General features: G+C 35.9%; 2 protein-coding genes across 2 annotated transcripts; both read left to right on the top strand.

Moving 5' to 3' along the window:
• Positions 1–18,120: 18,120 nt before the first annotated feature.
• Positions 18,121–19,281, top strand: LOC130998702 (uncharacterized). Its single transcript, XM_057924114.1, has one exon. It carries the CDS (start codon positions 18,121–18,123, stop codon positions 19,279–19,281), a length of 1,161 nt encoding a protein of 386 aa, XP_057780097.1.
• Positions 19,282–20,565: 1,284 nt separating this feature from the next.
• On the top strand, positions 20,566–21,994 carry LOC130999245 (uncharacterized). Its single transcript, XM_057924757.1, has 2 exons — positions 20,566–20,708; positions 20,819–21,994. The coding sequence occupies exons 1-2, from the start codon at positions 20,637–20,639 to the stop codon at positions 21,905–21,907; spliced, it is 1,161 nt and encodes a 386-aa protein (XP_057780740.1). The 5' UTR covers positions 20,566–20,636; the 3' UTR covers positions 21,908–21,994.
• The last annotated feature ends 2,875 nt before the right edge of the window (positions 21,995–24,869 follow it).

Raw genomic sequence — 24,869 nt, 5'->3', positions numbered from 1 at the left:
ATATGAATGGCACGAAGGCAACTCTGGCTGAACTTCACAACATGTTGAAGACCTATGAGTCTACCACTTCTAAAGGCAAATTTGTGCTCATGGTGAGCTCTACTGCTACATCTTCCAAGAAGAAGACAAGCAGAAGAAAGCATTTGATGCTAGTTTAAAGCCTAAAGGTGGAAGGACTCATAAAAAGTCGAAGTTGCCAAAGGATGAGTGCCTATTTTGTCATGAAAAGGGGCACTGGAAGAAAGACTGCCCGAAATACAAGGCACAAGGTGCATCGGGTATGAGCTTAGGTATGTTTGTTATTGAGATAAACATGTCTATTAACAATTCACAATCCTGGGTATTTGTTGGGAACTTAATGGAATATCCTAATCCTTGTTTTGATGATACCAAAATTCATAGGCTTTGAATGTAATAGACTAGAACTGTTCGAAATCAAGTGTTAGAGTTCTTTTCTAGTTTAGTTGCTGTTCTGAAGACTAAAGACTGAAGAACGAAGGACTGAAGACTGAAGACTGAAGTTACCAACTGAAGTATCAGTTGAAGAATCAGTTCGGAATTGATTACTTAATGCGTGCCACGTGGATTCAGCGGACTGATACTAAAGTCAAGTATCAGTTAAACACTCTTCCTCGAACTGAACCTCCAACGTTCAAAGGAAGCCACATACTCCAAAAGTACAGCCGCATTAAATGCAGAGATCTCATGATCATCCTTCTCTGCAGAGGTCATTCCTATTTGGTGGCTACTTTATCAAAAACGTCGCATCTCCTGCTCCTCAACATAGCTGTTCCTACCAAATAAGAAACCTCAAAGATTGAAGCTTCAGCCCAAATTCAAAAAGTTCTCCAACGGAAAAAATCTTGAATACGTTCTCCGCCAACAGATCTATTCAAGACCTCTCCTATAAATAGCGCTCGAGGATCACTTCAATCTTCACCGATTCAACAACATAAGCTGAAACTCTGCCAAAATAGTTTCTCAGCTAAAAGCTTAACCTCTCCAAAGCTTGAATCGAAGAAGAGAATTCCAAATTAAGCCAAAAATCAGTCACTGCTGATTACACACATTCTCTTAGACCTTAGGCAAACCTCTGTTTACCCAGAAGCCTAGGTCAAACTAGCTCCAAAGAACTTGTTCTTTCAAGTTTAGTTGGAAAGATTTCAAACCTCCCTTCGACTAACTGAATCGAGTGTTTGAGTGAAAAGGAGTTCAGGAAGGTACTCTGACTCCGTGAGATCCTAGTGCCAGTTCGAGCTAGGAGTGAGAAATCCAACGCGAGTGAAGTGCTGGTACTGAAGATTGGATCTTCGGTTGATTCGGTTGTGTGCACCCGGCTAAGCACACGGATAGGTTTGCAGTGCTCTAGTAAGCACTTGCAGAGTGGATTATTGGTCTGATCAACCGACCGTGGATGTAAGAAGTATTTTTCGAACCACGTAAAAATTCTCTGTGTTATTTACAACTTTCAATTTTACATTCCTACTTGTGTTCTTACAATTGATAAACTGAATACTGATTAACTGCAAAGAGAAACCTAAGATTAACAACGTGCTCAACAAAGGCTATTACGAAACAAAGTTATTTCCGCTGCGTATGTTATCAGTCTGACTGATCTATCTTCTGATAGTCAGGAAGATTTATAACATCTCTGTTTTAGCAAACTCGACTGAAGCCTTACGTGCATCAGTTAAGTTTCAGTTACTTAACTGATAACTCATTACTGAAGAGTATTTCAGTATCAGTCATCAACCCTGTTTGGTCAAACCTCTTTTCTGTTAACAGGTGTCTTAGTTTGCTTGTAAAGTTTCGTTTTGATCTCTATCTTGAGATTCCTCTGATTTGTCGAAAAATAGCCTATAGGTGTATTTCTCCCCCCCATACACCTATTCGAGACCCTCCGGACCTAATAGTATTAGATACAGCTTGTGGCTCACACATTTGTAATAGTGTGCAGGGTCTAAGTGAAACCAGGAGAGTGATGCCCAGGGAAGTCGAACTACGCGTGGGAAATGGAGCAAGAGTTGCTGCTGAACGCGTGGGGACTTATAGATTAGATCTTCCTTCGGGAAATAGACTAGTTTTGAGTAATTGTTACTTCGTTCCTTCTATTTCTAAGAATATTATTTCCATTCCGATGTTAGACATTGATGGTTTTTCCTTCCATTTTGGAAATTGTAGATGCTCGTTTTCACTTAATGGATTGTTTTATGGAAGTGCCTCTCTTTTGAATGATTTATATTTTCTTGAATGTGAAAGAAGTGTTCTCAATGTACAAAACAAATGACCTAGGCTAAGTAATACGAATAATACTACTTATCTTTGGCATTGTAGACTTGGTCATATCAATGAGAACATGATAGCAAGATTGAGAAAGTTAGACTATCTAAAATCATTTGACCTTGAGTCATATGGTACTTGTGAATCTTGTCTCAAATGAAAGATGACTAAGAAATCTTTTTCTGGGAAGGGGTTACGAGCCAAAAACTTGCTAGAACTGATTCACACAGATGTGTGTGGACCGTTCCCTACACAAGCAAGAGGTGGGTATTCGTACTTCATAACTTTTACTGATAATTTTTCGAGGTATGGATACGTGTATATCATGAAACACAAATCTGAGGCCTTTGAGAAATTTAAGGAGTTTAAGTTGGAAGTCGAGAAGCAACTTGGGAAAAGTATCAAGGTTCTTCGACCAGATCGAGGAGGAGAATACTTAAGCCACGAGTTTCTTGATTACTTAAAATCACATGGAATTTGGTCAGACTGGACAACTTCAGGAACACCTCAAATAAATGGGGTATCTGAAAGGAGGAATCGGACTTTATTAGATATTGTTCGATCCATGATGAGTTTTATAAGTCTCCATTTATTCCTTTGGGGCTATGCCTTACAGACCGCTATTTATGTTCTGAATAGAGTTCCTTCTAAATCAGTTGAGAAAACACCATATGAACTATGGTGTGGCAAAAAGGCAAGTCTTAACCATATGCGGACCTGGGGCTGTCCTGCTTTTGTTAAGAAAATGATGACTGATAAGTTGGAATCTAAAAGTGAGAAATGCTATTTTGTGGGATATCCTAAGGAAACAATTGGATATTATTTCTACGTTCCCGGTGATCACAAGGTGATAGTTTCCCGGAATGTGATGTTCCTAGAAGACATCTATGTCTCTAAAGAACAAGGTCACAATACGATAGAACTTGAAGAAATTCAAGAACCACAAAATAACATAGATGATGAAAACTTATCTAATGGTGTGGACAAGAATTCAGTGAAAGTCATTGATGATCTATTGGAAAGGGGAATATCTCCTAGAGAGACACCTCAAAACAATGAGATGCATCAAAGACATGATGATACAATAGTTGTATTACCACCACCTCAAGAAAATCTTGAGGATATCTCTGAAAATTCCGAAACTGTTGAAACGTTCAACACAGAGGAACCTCTTCACGATCAGAATGTACAACCCGAGCAAACGCAAGAACAACTCCATAGGCCTCGTAGGAATCGTCGAGCACCTGAAAGACTTAATCTCTTGGTTGAGAACCAAGATGATAAAGTTGATCTGGATGATGATGAACCTAAGACCTATCCCAAAGCGGTGTCAGGCACCGACTCGGAGAAGTGGCTTGAAGCTTTAATTTCTGAAATGGACTCGATGTACTTCAATCTAGTCTGGGAACTAGTTGATTTGCCAGATGGGAAATATCCCATAGGCTGCAAATGGATCTTCAAAAGAAGAGAGATGCAGATGGTATAGTACGAACCTACAAGGCTAGGTTGGTGGCAAAGGGTTATAGTCAACGCGAGGACATTGATTATTACGAAACCTTTTCACCAGTTGCAAAGATCAAGTCCATTAGGATTTTACTTGCTATAGATGTATACTATAACTTTGACATTTGGCAAATGGATGTCAAAACTGCGTTTCTCAATGGAGAACTTGAAGAGGAAGTCTATATGACTCAACCTGAAGGTTTTGTATCCAAAGAAAGGCCGAATGCAGTATGCAGGCTAAAGAAGTCCATTTATGGTTTTAAGCAAGCTTCTAGGAGTTGGAATATTTGTTTTGACAGAGCCATCAAATCGTTTGATTTTGTCAGAAGCAAAGAGGATCCATGTGTTTATAGTAAACGCGAGAATGGAAACATTGTCTACCTTATCATATATGTTGATGACATTTTGATTATGGGTAGCGATCGTTCCATGATGCAATCCGTGAAAGATTGGATGTCCAGTTCCTTTATGATAAAGGACCTGGGTGATGCTTCCTATATCCTTGGGATAAAGATCTATAGGGATAGACCTAATAGATTGTTGGAATTATCATAGTCCACCTACATAGACAAATTGCTAAGGCGCTTCTCAATGGAAAATTCCAAGAAATGATTTCTTCCTATGGGACATGGTATTATCTTGTCTAAGAAAGGTTGCCCTTCTAGTGACCAAGAGATCGAATACATGAAAATGATCCCATATGCTTCTGCTATAGGATCGATAATGTATGCCATGACATCTACTAGGCCATATGTGGCTTATGCGCTTAGCATGACAGGCAGATTTCAGCAAAATCCCGGTGAGGAACATTGGAGAACTGTCAAGACTATTCTAAAGTACCTTAGAAGGACTAAAGAATACTTCTTAGTCTATGGTGAACAGCCATAGTTATCAGTTACTGGGTATACTGATGCTAGCTTCCAAACAGACCATGATGACTATAAGTCACAGTCTGACTATGTTTTCATCCTCAATGGTGGAGCAGTTAGTTGGAATAGTTCCAAACAAAGCACTACTGCCGACTCCACCACCGAAGCCGAGTATATTGCTGCATCTAAAGCTGCCAAGGAGGTTGTTGCTCTGTTAGAGTTCGTGAAAGAACTAGGTGTCGTTCCAAGTACCAATTGTGCAATACCATTGTATTGTGACAACACTGGTGCGGTTGCGCAAGCAAAGGAACCAAGACCCATGAATAGAAACAAGCACATTCCCCGGAGATATCATCTGATCAGAGAAATAATAGAGAGAGGCGATGTGAAATTAGAAAGAGTACCCACTGATAATAACTTAGCTGATCTTTTCACCAAGCCGTTGTGTATAGCAAAACAGAACAAATACTTTGAAAGCTTGGGTGTTTGACATGTTGGAAGTTGGCTTTGATTTAGTGGGAGTTTTGTTTGAATGTCTTAGAAACAATTTGTAATGAGACATCCTTACTTGATCACATTTATATATATGTTATTTGATTTCATAGGCTTGTGCATTTATTGAAATAATTTATTTTATTGTTTGACTTTATTCTTTTATCTGTTCCCTTGAATTATCACTGTTATTTATGATGTGAGATATTAATGATATAAGTGTAATTCTAAAAGTGCCCTAACCAATGGTTATCAAGAATGGGATATTGATGACACGTAATAAGTTGACATGTGGTTTGCATCATATTCTTAGAGAATGTAGTTGATCTCACAACTACGAGATAATTGATTCTCATGATGGACACATGGATACTTTGGAGAGTATTGGTATACCCTGCTATTAAATCATTTGTTCTAGTGTCTATGATTTAATAGTGTGTGGAGTATGTAATAGTCCTTTGACTTGAGGTCAATACTCATTTTGTTTGTTGAGTGGTATGCTTTGACCAAGTACAATGCTTGCACTCCATCTAAGGGGTAGATATGGCTTGTGTTGGGTACATCATGAGGCAAATGGAAGTGGTAGTTTAGCCAAGAATAGGATTCATTCTTCGATTCGAATTTCGAGATAACACTTCAAATTCTCTATATTATTTGACCGTTAGTCATTGGCCAATGTAAAGATATATTCAATTAGAAGTAATTGAATATGATCGAATGGGTCATATAATAAAGATGAGATAAAGTGATTGAGCTATTTTGATAGACACATGGCAGATCATAGGCTCAATCGAGTGGTTCGTGAATGAAAGGATATTACATAAACTTCATATAAAGGTTTGTTTACATAATCCACGTAATCGTTCTTCATATATCGAGTTCGCTACACAACGCAGTCTAGGAGTTTTGTGTAGACTTTAATTTGATTATCGACGATAATGGAGGCCTATTGGGTCACACTTTATGTGTATTGTTGATTCGCTCAAGGGTGCAAAGATAGTGCTTGGTGTTTAATCTAATACTAGTCCAAGTGGGAGATTGAAAGATATTTTATGGACTAGATTAGGATATATTTGATATATTCTAATAACCTAACTAATTAGTTATTAGTTGGACTATTGGACTAATTAATTGTAGACAAAAGAAAAGTCTCGGCCCTATTAATCTAGGGTTAAGAGGCGGTTATATTCCTATAAGATTAGGAATATATTTCTTTTGTCAGACACGTGAAAACACAAGAGAGAAAAACACACAGAGCAATATAGTATTCAATCAGGATTTTCTAGCTTTCCGTGATTGAAACTTGCACTTGGAATTGTTCCTGCATCGAATCTGCATACACGTGGATACCTCTTTAGTAGTGGATTCAACTACAGGAAACGTCACGACCGTTCTACCACACAACAAGTAAGTTATTCTAACTGTTGTGTGTTTTATCTCTACACATGGATATAATTATAAATCTAGATCTTATCCTTGATTGTATTTCCGCTGCGTATCATTAGATGATGTCAAGGCTTTGGCAAATTTAGAGGGACGGGAATGTGATGGTTTGGCAGGAGGTTTCCCCTGTTTTTTCTAGATCGGTGCTCTGCGCTGTTGCTATGAGGAGTGATTGGAAAGCTGGGCATATTTGGTTGCTACTTGTTTGGGGTGGCACCTTATCCCCGAAGGGTCGATTAAATGCAATGTTGATGCTGCATTTTTTGATGAGGATCACTCCATGGGTGTTGGGTGTGGCTATCAAAGATCATGAGGGGAGCTTTGTGACTAACAAATCCATCAAACTTGCGGGTCGCCCAGCGTTGTTGAGGGAGAATTTTAGTATTCATCATATTAGGTGTGAACAGAATGTCATCGCTCATTGTCTAGCGAAGGCTGTGAGAGATTTTATCAAACATCATGTTTGAAATGAACCATGTCTTCTGTGGTGAGTCATCTCCTCGTCCCATATTCTTGTGGTCAATAATATATCTCCGCTTTTCTCTCTAAAAAAAAGCAAATACATTTGTTAATTAATCTATGTCTATCCAACTAGGTAGCCAGTCAAATTTCTCAATGTGCTCGAGCTAGCTAATCGGCGGCTGCCTAGTCCCCTTCGAAAAATTTGATTTGGCTACTTAATTTGGTTGATTAATTTAAATATCACAAAATCTTGGGTACACCCGGGTGTACCGTACAACCGGATTGACCCGTACCCAAATTAGTGTTATTTATATGATTTGGGTCATGATATGGGTTCAAATCAGAGTGCGTATCAAAGTCTAAGTGAAGATGTAACTCAATTGTATGGTACATTCGGGTGTACCCAAGACCACTATATACATGTCGAGTGTTGTATCAGTTTACCCAAAATACACAAAGACATCCTTAATTAGTATTTCAAAATTTAATTATGAGTAAATTCATTAAAATAGATTTATTAAGAAGTAATTCATTTTTTAGACTATTTATTTGAATATTTATGTGTTGAATGTCTTATCAAATTGCTCAAATTATAAATAAATATTATTATTATTATTATTATTATTATTATTATTATTATTATTATTATTATTATTATTATTATTATTATTATTATTATTATTTGTTTTGCATTAATTACAATAAATTATACTCCACATATTAATCAAGAATATACTAATTAAAATATCTTTTAAATATTCTTTTTTGCAATATACTCCCTCCGTCCCAACTTTTAGTATCCAGCTTTCCTTTTTTGGCCGTCCCACATTTTGGTATTCATTTTTCTATTTTTAGTAAAAGTAGGTGAAACCCTTACTTCATTTTAATTATTTTAACTCTCACATAAATTGTAGGATCCTTATTTCACTCACAACACACCAATCACTTTATTAAAACTCGTGCCGCTCTTAACTGGATACCAAAAGCCGAGGCAGATGGAGTAATAAAATAGGCTGCTGGAGCTAAAATTGAATATGCTCTATTTCAGTATTAAAGCGAGATTGTTTAAAAGAAAGAGAATCCCATTCAAGTAAAATCTAAATAATGTTTTCAGATAGTATTTTCTCTATATTTAATCTATTGTTTGGAAAGTGCATAAAAACAAGTAATGTATCGAAAATGGGTTATTGCCGGAAAATATTTATAATTGTCAATTTTTTGATTTATGTATGATTTTATAATTTAATTAAAAATACATAAATTTTCAAGTAATTCCAATTAGACATAATTTGAATTTCTGTAAAATGCCACAAAATCAACAATTAAAAAACGACACCATTTTCATTAGTATAACTGTGTGTCTTGTGTGGCAACCGACCATATTGAGTCACGCTAGAGTTTCGATTGCCAATTAAAATTTTATTTGACAGAAATTCAAATTATGTTTAAATTGTGATTAAATTAAAAATTAATGGGTTAAGTATCAAATAAGCCCTGACATAGTAGCCCTTATTACGTTTACCTCCCTATAGTCCAAGTTGGGCCAATTAAACCCTCATAGTACCTAAAATCGAATAAGTGAGCCCTCGCCTCTAACGGCCATATAACGCCGTCTGCCTTTAATCTTTTTTTTTTTTAATTTTATTAAGTGGGCCCCGCAGTCCACAGTCCGCGCCGACTCACCGAGTCCCACTCGCCGCCGCCGAAATACTCGGCCAGCTCCTTGAACATCCCCGACCCCAGCATGTCGTCCACCCGCCGCACCAGATGCTCCGCCAGCACCGCCGACGACACGTACACCCAGATGAAGCAGCACCTGTACTGTACCTCAGCCCCTTGCACACGGCGAACGCGTCCGACGCGGGGTCGAAATATCCGGAGGTGTTGGTGTTTGTTTTCAGGGGGATTCGTTGCTTTTGCTATTACTACAATCTTGATGCAGATGAAATCCACTCCATCGATGTACCTGTTTTTGCTAATTTCGCCGAGTATGCAGTGCATAGGAACAGCCTCGTGTGGTTAAGTTAAGTGCTTCTATTCTGTTTTCTTGTCACTATTTCAATGTGTTGTTTGAGGGATCTTTAATTTATAAACATTAGTATTTTCTTTCATGTCATCAATATTGACAAACTTGTAGCTGCTACATTGGACATGTTATTCATAGTATGCATTTCAGATGTGGTAAGTGACATGTGGTAAATTATTACTTCTTTAGAAACAAGTAATCAAGTACATGCCTCTATTCATTCCTTATACAATAGTTGGTATCAGCTTCTTCATTTTCTCATTCTACTTGTTTTCTTTTTTGTTGTTTTGAGTGTTTTGACTTATTGATAACATCATCCTTCATTCTGTTTGTGGCTTTAGGCAAGCTTATGACATGTTCAGATGCATTCGATGTTAATTATCTTTTCTATCAAGTCTTTGAGGAAACTGGCATGTGGTGATCAGAAAGCCCATTTGATGCATGAATGTGTAAAACATCTACTTATTCCTCTATAAAGCACGGCAATATTTTTATATATCTTGTCACTATTTCAATGTGTTGTTTGAGGGATCTTAGATTTATAAGCATTGTTTTCTTTCATGTCATCAATATTGACAAACTTGTAGCTGCTTTGCTTCATTGGACATGTTATTCATAGTATGCATTTCAGATATCCAGTGGTAAATTATTAGTTCTTTAGAAACATGTACACGTCTCTATTCATTCCTTATACAATAGTTGTTTGTAATAATTCGCAGCAGCTTCTTCATTTTCTTATTCTACTTGTTTTCTTTTTTCTTTCTTTTTTGGATGGTTAACTATATTTTCTAGTAACAGTTAACTTTCTTCTTTGTTGTTTTGGGTGTTTTGACTATAATTGATGCAGATGAGACTGGAATACTAAAGCTATTGCCACGTTTGTTGTTGTTTGGTGGGATAGTTCACTCATAGTCCGGTTCGGTCTCTGGATTTTCAAAATCGGATGGAATTTTATTTTGAGGGTAGCTGCACCGACGCTGCAGTTTAATCAGGCAGACAATGTCAATTGCGGCGTATTCTATTGCATGCAAATAGAACGGATTATTACCGATTCACCATCCATTGAATGGGGTCATGACCACGTCACCGAGTATAGATGGAACATTGTTGCTAGGATATTTGATTTGTGCGAGACCCCCAAGCTAGAGCTAGAAGACTCGCGGGTTTGTCTAGATTTGTCCAATTGAGTAGGGGTGGGAATTTCGGGATCGGGTAATCGGGTACCCGATACCCGACCCGAAAAAATCGGGTATCGGGTACCCTATACCCGAAAAATTCGGGATCGGGGTCGGGGTCGGGTATTTAGGGTGTGAAAAAATCGGGTATCGGGTATACCCGAAATACCCGATATTTTAATTAATAAATTTTAAATTATTTAATTAAATTAAATATGAAATTTAAAAATTAAAATTAAAACTAAAGTCTAACTCTGCACTCCCGTATACCTCACCCCCTGTTCCCATTTGTTTTGATTTGATTTCCTCCCTCCCCAAATCGTCCCAGCCCTAACTCTGCACTCCCGCCCGGCCGCCCCACTCCAGTCTCCAGAAATCGTTCCCGTCTCCGGCGTGGGAGGCGGCGCCCCTCGTCTGCTCGGCCTCGCCGTCGTTCATATTTAAGAGCCAGTCGTCCCAGCCTCCCCAGTCCCACGAGGCCGCGACTCCCACCGCGACCCTCGCCCAGTCAGCAGTCGCCCCGCCGTTCGCCGCCGAGCTTGTCTCTCCGCAGCAGCTGTGCTGCCTCCGAGCTCCGAGGACAGATGAGCTTCTTCTTCTTCTTCTTCTTTTTTTTTTTTTTATACAGATTTCGAATTCATTTCCTTGTCATTGATGTCAATGTGGTTAGAGAGGACTTGTTAGAATTTCGATGTGACGATTTACTATTCTTGGTAAAATTTGCTGCATCGAATTTGTTAGAATTACCAGTTAAGCTGACTGTTATATTTTTGGCTTGGCTTGTATCGAAATATTTGGTCTTCTGAATTCCTAGTTTTTATCTTTAAGTAATGGATGTTTGATTCCTAGTTTTTATCTTTTAGCAATGGATGTTTGGTTACTGTTTTGTGCAATTGTGTTTTCTATTAACAAACTTCTTTGCTTTTGTTAATTTAGCCTAAAATATATAGAGGGTGTGTTTGGTTGTGCGCATTTTTCTATACTTTTCGTTTTTTTTTTTTTTATTATTATAAATCGGGTATTAGGGTACCCGAATACCCTATTAAGCCAAATTGGATAATTCGGGTACCCTAATACCCGATTTACCCGAATTTACAGTTTGACTTTGGAAATTGGCAATTTGACCGGGTAATTTAGGGTACCCGAATACCCGACTCGGGTACCCGAGTCGGCTATTAGGGTACCCGATTTACAAATCGGGTTCGGGGTCGGGTATCATTTTCGGACCTTATTCGGGGTCGGATACCCGATTTTTTCGGGTAGGGTACCCGATCCCGACCCGATTCCCAGCCTTACAATTGAGTATTGGAATTTTGTTATGTGATTCAATTAAACGTGAATTCATTTTATTTTATCAATTTTTTTTATGTATTTGTAAAAAAATTAGCAAATACATTTGTTAATTAATCTATCGGACTAGGTAGCCAGTCAAATTTCTCAATGTGCTTGAGCTAGCCAATCGGCGGCTGCCTAATCCCATTCGAAAAATTCGATTTGGCTACTTATTTTGATTGATTAATTTAAATTTAAATATTTACATGTTGAATGCTGTATCAATTTACCCAAAATACACAAACATTCTTCACTAGTATTGCAAAATTTAGTGCTCTTTTGATTCATATAATGAATGGAAAGGGAGTAGAATCAAATAATAAGGGTGAAATAGTAGCAATAAAGTTAAGGGTTAATTGCGTGTAATATCACGAACTTTGTTTAAAATTCATTTTCCCCACGAACTTTAAAAAATCCACAGATTATCAAATACTTTCAAAACTGTTCAAACTCCCCATATCAAACTTTTATGATAATTACAAGCCTACCCTATATTCATATAAAATTATAAAAAGACCCCCACATCTATTCAATATTTCTACAAAATAATAAAAGAACCCCAACATGATATTATTCAAATTAAATTATTCTTATGAGTTTTATATATTTATTTATTTTCGATTTTCAGTTTATTTATTTATTTATTTTTGAATTTTCATTTTATTTATTTTTTGAAAAATTTATTTCTATTTTATTTATTTCCAGTTTATTTATTTATTTTCTGAATTTTCAGTCTATTTATTTATTTATTTTCGTGTATTCAGTTTATTTATTTTCTGAAAAAATGATTTCCAATTTATTAAGTTGGGTTAAGGTGCAGATAGGCCCCTCAAGTGGAGGCCTTTAGAGCGTTTCAGTCCCCTTACTAACTGTGTGTGCAAATTGGCCCCCGAACTAAAAAAAACGGTGCAGATCGGCCACTCTGACTTAACACCGTTATGGGCCGTTAGTCAAGGGGGCGATCTGCACCGTTTTTTCGGAGTTCAGGGGCTAATCTGCACCTTTTAACTTTTTAATTAATTCAACTCTCTCGCTCAAAATTTGATCGTCGTTGTCGCTGATTCAAGCTCCGGCGAGGCCGGCGGAGGGCGCCGCCCCTTTCTTTCTCTCTTGGGCCCTAAACCTCGGAGGGCGCCTCCCCTTTCTTTCTCTCTTGGGCGCCGCCGCCTGGCTTTTCTCGATGAGGAGTCGCCTAGCTTTTCTCGATAAGGAGTCGCCTCTTTCTCTCAAATCCGGTGAAATCCGGTGATAAAGGCCGACGATGCCCGTCGTCATCTACACTATCGGCGTGCTGTTGAAGAAGAACGCCTTCAAATCAGAGACCATGGCCAACATGATCTCGATCTCGATTGGGGTCACGATCACCGCCTACGGCGAGGCGAAGTTCGATTCGTTGGGGGTGATTCTGCAATTGGGGGCGGTGACGTTCGAGGGAGAATTCGAGTTTCCATTTCGATTATGTGATTTTCGGGAGCAATGACGCCGATTTGGAATTCCCGATTTGGGGCTTGGGAACTTGATTTCGTGATTTTCCTCATCTGACGGCGATTGACGCCGGAAAAGTTGGTCAGAGAAGATGAGATGTGATTTTTTTTAATGAACGGTGTGCAGATTTGCCCCCGAACTCCAAAAAGGGAAAATGTGCAGATTAGCCCCTGAACTCCAAAAAAACGGTGCAGATCGCCCCCTCTGACTAACGGCCCATAACGGTGTTAAGTCAGAGAGGGCGATCTGCACCATTTTTTAGAGTTCGGGGGCCAATTTGCACACACAGTTAGTAAAGGGACTGAAACGCTCTAAGGGCCTCCACTTGAGGGGCCTATCTGCACCTTAACCCTATTAAGTTTTCAGTTTATTTATTTATTTTCTGAATTTTTAGTTTATTTATTTTCTGAATATTCAGTTTATTTATTAGTTTATTTTCAAATTTTGCAGTTTATTTATTTTCTAAAAAAAACCAGTTTATTTATTTTTAGATAATGATGTGAAAATTCATAAAATAAATAAATAAACTGAAAAAAAATTTAGAAAATAAATAAACAGAAAATTTGAAAATAAATAAATAAATAAACTGGAAAATTCGAAAATAAATTAATAAATAAACTGAAAATTCAGAAAATAAATAAACTGCAAAATTTGAAAATAAATAAATAAATAAACTGAAAATTCAGAAAATAAATAAATAAACTGAAAACTTAATAAATTGGAAATCATTTTTTCAGAAAATAAATAAACTGAAAACTCGAAAATAAATAAATAAATAGACTGAAAATTCAGAAAATCAATAAATAAACTGAAAAATAAATAAACTAGAAATTAATTTTTCAGAAAATAAATAAACTAAAATTTCAAAAATAAATAAATAAACTGAAAATTCAGAAAATAAATAAATAAACTGGAAATAAATAAAATAGAAATAAAATTTTCCGAAAATAAATAAAATGAAAATTCAAAAATAAATAGATAAATAAACTTAAAATTCAGAAAATAAATAAACTAGAAATAAATTTTTCAAAAAATAAATAAATTGAAAAATTGAAAATAAATAAATATATAAAACTCATAAGAATAATTTAATCTGAATAATATCATGTTGGGGTTCTTTTATTATTTTGTAGAAATATCGAATAGATGTGGGGGTCTTTTTATAATTTTATATGAATATAGGGTAGGCTTGTAATTATCATAAAAGTTGATATGGGGAGTTTGAACAATTTTGAAAGTATTTGATAATATGTGGATTTTTTAAAGTTCGTGGGGAAAATGGATTTTAAACAAAGTTCGTGATATTTCACGCAATTAACCCTAAAGTTAACAATTATTACTTTTATTGAGTATTTAGTTTGATAATGAAAACAAATCACTAGTAAGGGATTTTCTTTCTTTTGTTTTCCCTTCATTTTGAGGGGTAATAATTGAGTGATTGCATTACCCTCAATTAAAAATAATGATTAACTGCATAAAAAAAAGAATAATACTAATAAAAGAATAATTGATTCAATTAATTGAATTCTTTTTTTTATTTTCAAAAATATCCAACTAAACATGGACTTAATGATAAACTAGTACGTCCTCCCGTGCGATGCACGGATCATCGCGTGGACCATGATATAATTTTTTCATATTTTACAGTATTATATAAAAATATCATTATTTATGAGTTAAATTAATGGATAACAAAAATATAATTTACATCAATCAAATTGTTCAATAGAATGGAATTATAAATCACAAAAATTTAATATAAAATCATAAAATTTATTGATTTTGAGATATTTCATTTTATATAACATTCATATCAAAATTACAAAATTATACAAATTGACTTCATCAAATTTTCCATTTTCCATTAGTTAGACACGGAAAAATGCATGTCATATTTTAAAAAAAAAAAAAATCATTTCCAAAATTGCTATTATTCCGTACATTTCCATGCACCTACTGTTTCTTAAGTTGATTTCACAGCAAATAATTTTATATAAATATTAAGGAAGTATAAAAACATTCATTCTCAAGTTGAAACATAAATGATCTACATGACAATGTAATAAACGTTACATCTATTTATTCTTACAAAAGGGATATCATCAAGATTATTTTAAAATATAAACATGAGTATGAAGATCGCAATGTTAGATTATATCGAAAAATTAGCATGAAGATACAAATGACTAAAAAATCAAAGGGAATCAACTCTTGCCTAAGGAAAAATACAATACATAAATATCTAAGTCACAATCATAAACCTAAAGCTTCTAAGGTAAAAACTCTGAAATCTGAGATGTCTGAAACTCTATTTTTTCGTGTTGTTGTGGTGGTGTAGGCGGCGGCTCCTCCCCTTGCCATGTCCAAATAATATCCTTCAACGATGACCTTATCTCCTCCTTCACTCCCTTATGATACTCCAATGTATCTATGTTCGCCTTCTTCATCTTGACCAGATGAAAATCCGGTGCAACCTCAAAGATCTATGCATCGATGGACAACACCCATTTACTCCCTTCCCTCGTTCCATCGAATTTCTAATGCTCTCCATCCTTCTTCGACACCCAATCTGGATACATTTCTCCACTGTTTTTAAAGCTATTATAGAAAAGAGAAATTAAATTCAATGACATAAGAACCTTTTCAATGTTACATTACCACTGGTGTTGGAGGATCTTCTTAGAATAAAACCTTTATCACATATCAGTCTCTCTTGTCCAACATAAAACTTATAATAAGTCACTCTTTTAATATTATCCCTATGATCATCTATGATAATTTAACTTTAGAAAAATGTTCAAGAAATCACATATTTATGTTGTAGATTAAAGAATTTAAAATATCTCATAGCATCACTTACAACTAATACACTAACTAAATTCCTATCATTTTTAGAGACACACATTCACATGTCTATAGGTTAAATCAAGAGAAAATCGTGGGCTAAACGAAGAGAGAATAGTGGAAGAGAGAGAAACGTGAGAGAGATAAAATATGCCAAAAGAAGAACTGGAAAAATCAAACAATAACCTGTCTCAGCTTTTACATCTATGTCTTCGTTCTTCTTGAGTCTTCCCAAGATATCATTACCAAAGCGTTCCTAAATTCCTCTTTTGAGATCATAAAAATCAGAAAGATTTACAACAACAAGTATGTCATGATATTTTGATGTATATAGAAGGACAACAGACTTTCCTACAAAGTGGAAGTAAGAATTCATGACTGAATCTAAACAAATAGAATGATAAAAAGAGCTAAGTCGATGAAACACTTAGCCAACATTATATTGGGTTGACAAAGTGACAAAACAATAATTTTCAGTTTAACAGGCATTACAGCCCCACCAACTGTACGGAGAATATAAATAAAATAGAAGAAACAACATGCAAGAATTAGTAAACTTCTCAAAAGAGAACAAAAGTCTTTGTAAACAAAAAAATGAACAAAAGTCCATCCCAAAAATATGTTAATTGCTCAGTTATTTAATGATATCAGCTTTTTCGAAAATGCTATCTAAATTATGGCAGTTCCAGATTGTCTAAAACAGAATATTAGAAAATGAAACAACTTAAGAAGAAAGAATCATGATTGAGTACTATCAACATAATCCTTCCTTAAGGTAAATTAAGAATTATCATTTTAGAGGTTACCAAGATAGTTTAAGATATTATCAGAATTAGTAGCTTTCATCGAGGGTAGAATTAGGTTTTACCTATATTTGTTTGATTAAGAAAACAACTACAAACACGGAAAAATATAAGTGATTCTACGGGCACAAAGTACACACATCCATTGTAGAAGGTTTGTTCTTTGTGAATTCAGAGACTCAAAAACACATTAAATGCTTGACACACACTTCCCCTCCCTGCCTCTTTCTATCAAATAAAGGAGTAAACTTTATATCATTGAAAGCAAGAAGTATATAATAATGAGGTACATGGTAATTATAAGAATGATCATAATATATGACTGGCAATAAAATTCAAACACCAGAAAATGCAAGTTTTAGTATCAACCTTAGTTTAAATGGTAACGTTAACTCATCTGAACATTAATTATAAAAGGCACAATTTTTCAATTCTATGGCATGTAACAAATCCAGGAAATCTTGTAAAATAATTAATGCGAAATGAAGCCAAATTATTTCAAACACCCTCCAATCGTAAAAAAACACTTATAAAATTTCATAGATCATATTTAGAGACATATTTTTTCCACCAATGATAAAATGAAATCCAGAGGCAAAAATTGAGAAACAGACCAGAGTGCAAGTTATGAAGATTGTTAGGCTCCTTGCTGAATTGCACACTCATGGTTCCATTCCCGAACTGCTTTACCAGAAACGAATTGGTCTTCCTGCAATCTCCCACATCAGCTGCCCAGGAACCATCGCCATTTTTTAGAAATAAAATTGATCCAGGCTGATAATCAATAAGAACAAAAAAAAAGTACAAATTCAAGTGTGCTGAATAAAAAATTGAAAAACAAATAGGAATAGAGAGAAGAAAACTTACGTTTGTTCGAGACGGTGCGGCAAAGGCGGCGAAGGCATTTCCATCAGAGGTTGATGAGTAAACATCCAGCGGAGTTAGAAGGCGGTGAATCGAGGCAGCGATGAAATAAGAGAAGGAGGAGATAGGGGTGAGGAAAAGGGTTATCAAGTTTTGATGGTTTCTGCAGAATTGTAATTTAGTCGAGGTTTCTGCAGAAATGGAGTAGAGATAAAAAAAATTGTATATGGAGACGGGATATCAGTTAAAACAGATAAAATAGTGGGAGAGAAAATATTATAGGGTTTCGTGGGTAAATTGGATGCTGTGAAACTGGTTCTTTATATAATATATAGATGTGTCGCCCAGTAAAAGGTTGTAATTAAAATATATTATTTCAATATTAAGGGACAGAGTGAGTGTGATATTGAAACTAAGCTCTCCCTTCCCTGCCATGGCGACGCCGCTGCTTCAGAAACCCTCAATCCAGAAGCTTTGAGTCCATCCATTTTTCAGGCAAGTCGTTCATCATTTCCCAACACATCTTCTATTTCTATTAAAACATGATTGCAGTTGCACGCAGGAATCTCTCTTGTTTATTTGTAAACCCTAATTCATTTCTCTGCAACTCCAATGCTCAACTCTTCCCGTCAATCCATTTCTTATCCACTTGGAGGGTGAAAAACCTAATCCCTAACCCTGAAATCTACGATCTATTGCTCAACAAACACCAATTTCCTCCTGAATTAGCTTCAATAGCTTCATCGGGTTTACCTAAAGCTAGTAGCCCCATAGGAGCTGATTCAGTAGTGTCATTCCTCAAAGAGAATAGCTTTACGGCTACTCAGCTGCAGAAAGTCGTCACATATAATCCTCGAATTCTAGGGTTTACCATTGAGAGCATTAATCTCAAATTCAAGGTATTCCAGAGTTTGGGCCTTTCCCCCAAGGAGATTGCCAAGATAATATCCGAACATACGACTAGTTTACATTCAAGTTATGAGAATAGCATCATTCCCAAATTATCGATGCTAAAGTGCTTGCTGGGATCCGATCATAATGTGGCCAGACTTTTGAAACGATGCAGCTGGTTTCTTTCAGCCGATTTGGAGAAAACCTTAATGCCAAATATGGAAATCTTGAAGAGCTATAGCATACCTATGGTGCATATCCTTCATTTTCTCCATCTTCGCCCGAGATGTTTCGTGGTCAAGCCGGATATTATGCAGAAATCTGTAGTTAGGGCTATAGAATTTGGGGTCCCTTGGACTTCAGGCGTTTTTATCCAAGCTGTGAGTCTTTTCACTCATACGAGTGAAGGGATGTGGGAAGTCAAGGTGCAAACGCTCCGCGATTTGGGATTTTCTGATGATGATATACTCACAATATTTAGGAAGCAACCATTGGTTTTCTCACAATCTGGGAAGAAAATGAAGAATGTCACAGAGCTTTTGCTTGCTACCGGTAAGTACGATCTATCCAGCATTGTCACTTGTCCAGTAGCACTCATGTGCAGTATGAAGAAGAGGCTTGAGCCGCGTCTGCAAATACTTAGACTCTTGGAAAGTAGGAGTCTGATTGAAAAGTGGCCAAAACTGTCAGCTGTTGCTACATTAATAGAGGATAGATTTTTTGACAGATTTGTTGAGCCTTATCGTGATGAGATTGGCGAAGAACACATCACAAAGATATATGTCAAGACAAAAAGAGATGATACTTTGTAAGCAACGATTTTCGCCTTTGCAATCGGAAGCTCAAAGTTTTGGTCCCTGTCCTGCTGTGAGTTTGAAAGCATACTGCGATGATGTGGCGTCGGAGGGCTGATGAACTTGGAGAAGGCCTTGAGCTAGCTAAAGAAGCCATGGTGATTCAAATGGATTGTTAGTTTATATTCTAAACTTTCTTATATTGGATGCATTTTGAAGCAATTGCTGTAGAGTTGGAGCTGAGTGGATTCAGCTGAGTTCGGAGGAATTAATATGATTTTTTTTTGTTTTTTTTTTTTAATGATCAGTAAGCGAAATATGCTGTTGTGAATCCTTGTGGCTTTTTCCAGTGTTTCTCAATTTCTCACCTCATTAATGTAACTTCCTTCTATTTCTCAATACATTTGGTTGGAAATGCTCTTATTTTGGGAGTGTTAATTGGAAACGGCAGTCATCAGAAATCGAATAATGGAGTAGAATTGTTGATGTGATTTCGTAGACAATAGAAAGAATCTCAATCGATTAACTTATGCGAGCATTAAATAGAGCAGGGTGCACACAAATATTTTATCCGATGAACAGTTTGCATTTCATTGAAACATTTAAGCTCAATAACTAAATCATACATTTGAAAAATAAGTCCATCTGATTAGGCAATGTCTGTCGTTTATTCTTAACTTTGAATCGGAATAGCAACGCTAGTCCTCACGACCCACAAAGCTTTCAAAAAATCTCTAATCTTAATAGGTCCTCTGAATCTAATCTTAAATCATAATGAATTGCTTAAACATTCTATGATTCACTTAGCCGGGTTTTCAAAATTTAATAAATAAATAATGAAAACTAATTTTTTTGAACTAAAAGCACCAACAACATCCTTACTCGATTTTTCTTTGAAAATTGGATTTATGTTAAACAAACTTTAATCATAAATGATCCTATTAGTAAAATATTAATGCAAATTTCTTTCATGCTCAATTAATATAACAAGTAATCACACTTAATATATGCACATAATAAATATTATTATTATTATGCAATTATACTTTAGTAAAATAATTAATCAAGCTCAAATATAAAGTCTACTTAATAAACTAATTGAGCTTAGATAACTAAATAAATAAAAACACATGGTCCAATATTTTAAATAAAACTAAGCCCAACAAATAAATAAATCTGCAGCCGAGTCTCTTTTTCGTTTTAAGAAAATCGGCCCATCTTAAAAGTTTACAAGCCCAACTGGAATTCAATGGCTAAAATCAATTTCTTCTTCTTCTTCTTCTTCAAAACGCACGCACACAACTCAACACATACAAAAGAGAGACAAAAAAAAAATCAAATTATGTTTTGGCGGGAAAATAGAATTGTTGCAAATGGATAGTCTTCCACCGCCACCGCGGCCCAGCCGGTGCAGTGAAGGCTCGCTGATTGGGGTTCAGTTTCCGGTAAGTAAAGAAGAAGAAATTGGATCGGATATGAATTGTTGAATTAAATGGAATTAGAATTTTGAGCAATAGTTTAAAGCTGTAGCGATTGATTATTTTGTTATTTGCAGAGTGTTCGAACTCGCCCTTACTATTTTAGGAGGTGTAAAACGGTGAATCCGACAAGTATAGAGTCTCTCCTCGACGAGCTGTTGATAGAAATCCTGGTACGTCTCTCAGCTGATGATCTTTACGCCAATGTAAGGCTGGTGTGTCGCAGATGGTACCATCTAATCCATTTCAAACCTTTCGTGTACGCGCACCTTAACCATACTAGTTATGGACTTCTTCTCTCATATTCCTCGGATTACCTAATTTTTATAACTGCAACAACACAAGGCCGAATTGAAGTATCTAATTTAGGTTACGTAATAAGGTTCCGACATGTCTCTAGTTGTAATGGTTTGACTGTGGGGTTAGAGTTCTGTGGAAAGTATGCTGCGTTTATTGTGAATCCTGCTACAAAGTGTCGCTTCAGCCTCCCTCCATTGCCTGTTGGAGGAGAGTCTGGTTTCCTCGGGATAGCTTATGCTGCAGCTTCCATGGAGTATAAAGTGGTCCTAACATATATTGTTGATAGGATACATAAATGTGCTATATTAACTGTTGGAGTCGACAAGACTTGGAGAAGTGTCGCCATTGCTAAATCAATTGGCATCCTTCAGACTCCGTTAATCATTCAAGGATTTATGCTCTGGCTTTTAGAAAGGACTCGTATCATGACATTGAATGTGGAGAGTGAAGTTATGAGAGAGATTCATGTCCCCATTTTTCCTCCAGATTATGACAAGAGGAGGCACTCGTATTGTTATCTTTCAACAGGGAGGTATCTCTCTCTGTTGATTGAGTATGAACATTTGTTGTGGCAAGTTTGGGAGATGAAACCGGAAACTGGGGAATGGAGAAAGCTGTCGCGCAACATTGACCTGACAGCTCATAAGTGTAGAATCCAACAGTTTGCTTTGGAGAGTCAGGATGACCTTCAGATAGTTGGTTGGGTTAAATATCCGGAGGTGTTGGTGTTTGTTTTCAGGGGGATTCGTCGCTTTTGCTATTACTACAATCTTGATGCAGATGAAATCCACTCCATCGATGTACCTGTTTTTGCTAATTTCGCCGAGTATGCAGTGCATAGGAACAGCCTCGTGTGGTTAAGTTAAGTGCTTCTATTCTGTTTTCTTGTCACTATTTCAATGTGTTGTTTGAGGGATCTTTAATTTATAAACATTAGTATTTTCTTTCATGTCATCAATATTGACAAACTTGTAGCTGCTACATTGGACATGTTATTCATAGTATGCATTTCAGATGTGGTAAATTATTACTTCTTTAGAAACAAGTAGTCAAGTACATGCCTCTATTCATTCCTTATACAATAGTTGGTATCAGCTTCTTCATTTTCTTATTCTACTTGTTTTCTTTTTTGTTGTTTTGAGTGTTTTGACTTATTGATAACAGCATCCTTCATTATGTTTGTGGCTTTAGGCAAGCTTATGACATGTTCAGATGCATTCGATGTTAATTATCTTTTCTATCAAGTCTTTGAGGAAACTGGCATGTGGTGATCAGAAAGCCCATTTGATGCATGAATGTGTAAAGCATCTACTTATTCCTCTATAATGCACGACAATATTTTTATATATCTTGTCACTATTTCAATGTGTTGCTTGAGGGATCTATTCTGTTTTTCTTGTCACTATTTCAATGTGTTGTTTGAGGGATCTTAGATTTATAAGCATTGTTTTATTTCATGTCATCAATATTGACAAATGTATAAGTCTGTAATAATTATCCAACGTTGTTTTCTTTTAAAAAAGAAAACAAGTAGAATAAGAAAATGAAGAAGCTGCTGCGAATTATTACAAACAACTATTGTATAAGGAATGAATAGAGACGTGTACATGTTTCTAAAGAACTAATAATTTACGACTGGATATCTGAAATGCATACTATGAATAACATGTCCAATGAAGCAAAGATAATTAAACGTTGTCCAAACTGCCGAATCTGGTAGACTGTGGGAAAACACCCATATCTCTTAAACCACTTGGAGTTTTTCAGTCTACTTTTTTTTAAACGAAACTAGACTCAAAGAGGTTTTCATCGGTATAAGTCTCGAATCCAGGAGATTCCTGAGTTAAAGCAGTTTATTCGTTAAAGTCGAGACAGAACAGAATGGTAAACTGGAAGGTCCGAAAATTTTACTTTGATTTTGTGTTAAGAATTTTTAAAGGGTTTTGGTGGAATTATACAACATATTATGGCATAAAAATGCTACTAGAAAGTTTTATAAAGATTTTTCAAGGCTTATATGAATATTTGGGATTTTCTCCACAAAGAAAAAGATTTCAAGTTCATATAATGACTTTTAAGTCATTTGATTATTAAGATAAGTTATATGCATATTATGTGAAATAAGTGATTATTTGAAGCATGTATGATTAAGTGATTTTTGAATGCTATTTACCTAGGATTGAGAGTCCTTTAATTGGATAAGATATCCGATTATATTGGGAAGTCCAGTTGGGTAAATAGTGGAGAAGTTATAAGATGAGATTAAGCACATGATGAAAGTTTAAGCTTAAGTATGAGATATGAGTTAGATGAGTTTCTAACTAGAGTTTATTTTGTCTCATGGCAATCTAAACACGTGCGCCACTAAAGGTTCGAGTGACGGCCGGCGTTAGTACGACCCCGAGCGTTACGTCATCGACTCCTGAGACAGGTGGGCTTTATTCTAACTCTATTATGGCTAGCTACCATGATAATGAGTTCAAATGCAAAGTATTATGAAAATGAAGCATGATGAAGCATTATTGATGAGTATTATGAAAATGAAGCATGTTGAAGCATTATTGATGCATAGTATGAAAATTGTCATCTTGCCATATTTATTATTGATGAGAAAGAAGTATGGTATGTTGCCTCTATGAAAGACATGACTATGATCATGAAGCAAGATATCGGCCTTTAACTGATCCAGATGACAGTAAAGGTTAGTGCACAGAGGTGATCGTGAGTCGTCTCTAGTCGACCGGTCACGGTGATTTGAAGGAGGCCTCCTTCTCTTCACCTAGTATATATATATATTATATGAGTTATCATAGTTGGCACATACCCAGTATATAATGTCTGCAGACTAATGATATTATTATGATGCATATGAGTTTATGACAGAAAAACATGAACAGGTATTTTTAAATCTCAGTTAAATCCTGTTGATGCGTTGAAAAGGGCAAGATTGACATATAGCTCTAAGAGCAAGATTTCAATTATTTCCGGCATGAGTCCACTGAGTGCTTTTTGGTACTCAGCCCTGCATATATTTCTAAATGTGCAGGTCTGGCTTGGCGCGTGGATGGGTGAAAGCTGTTGGAATTGTCAGTTGACAGTGTCTTCCTATATCTCATGTTTATCTTATTATCTTGACTCTATAAGATTTTATACTCCCTGCTATATGTCTTCATACATATAGTAACGCATCGCTGCACAACTCTGATGAACCTCTTTATTTATATTGTTGGTCTGTAATATCCCCTAAGGGAAAATATTTCTCAAACCCTTGCTAAGTTTCAACTGCTTATTATGTTTCACCCAAGCTAGTAATTATTTTAGTCTTAACATCTTTCTTGAAAATGAGTAAAGTTTGCAATTGCTTCCGCTAAAACAAGATGTATTTCTACTTCTTTCACTATTTCTTTTATTAGTCGTACGATACTTGGTATACGCTATCACTGGCTATATCGGGCTGCGACAGAGTGGTATCAGAGCAGCTCGTCTGCTCTGAGCATAATCCCTTATAGAGTCTCTTCTCAATTGAGTTATTAGTCTAAGCTAGAGTCTTAGACTAAAAGAGTTATGTCACTGACAAGAGCCAACACCCCATCTCCGCTAGCTTGACGAGGTATGCAAAGTTAAAGTTTTAAAGTTACTTATGTGCATGAGATATGCATTTGATTGAGTTTAAAGTTTCTTATGTGCATGAGATATGCATTTGATTAAGTTAAAGTTTCTTATGAGCATGAGATATGCAATTGATAAGTTGATTATATTTATAAGTTGAGAAAAGAGGCACGATAAGTGCATGATGCACTACGAGAATCGTAGGCAAGCAAGTATGTT

This window comes from Salvia miltiorrhiza, chromosome 8 (assembly GCF_028751815.1).
Source record: "Salvia miltiorrhiza cultivar Shanhuang (shh) chromosome 8, IMPLAD_Smil_shh, whole genome shotgun sequence".
Lineage (NCBI taxonomy): Eukaryota > Viridiplantae > Streptophyta > Magnoliopsida > Lamiales > Lamiaceae > Salvia > Salvia miltiorrhiza.
This window is presented reverse-complemented; position numbering and strand designations above follow the sequence as displayed.

Bases quoted from the DNA above. Each gene is read 5' to 3' on its own strand.
- LOC130998702 (XM_057924114.1), top strand. From the start codon at position 18,121: ATGATTGCAGTTGCACGCAGGAATCTCTCTTGTTTATTTGTAAACCCT.
- LOC130999245 (XM_057924757.1), top strand. From the start codon at position 20,637: ATGGATAGTCTTCCACCGCCACCGCGGCCCAGCCGGTGCAGTGAAGGC. The intron at 20,709-20,818 runs GTAAGTAAAGAA...TGTTATTTGCAG, and splicing joins TGATTGGGGTTCAGTTTCCG to AGTGTTCGAACTCGCCCTTA.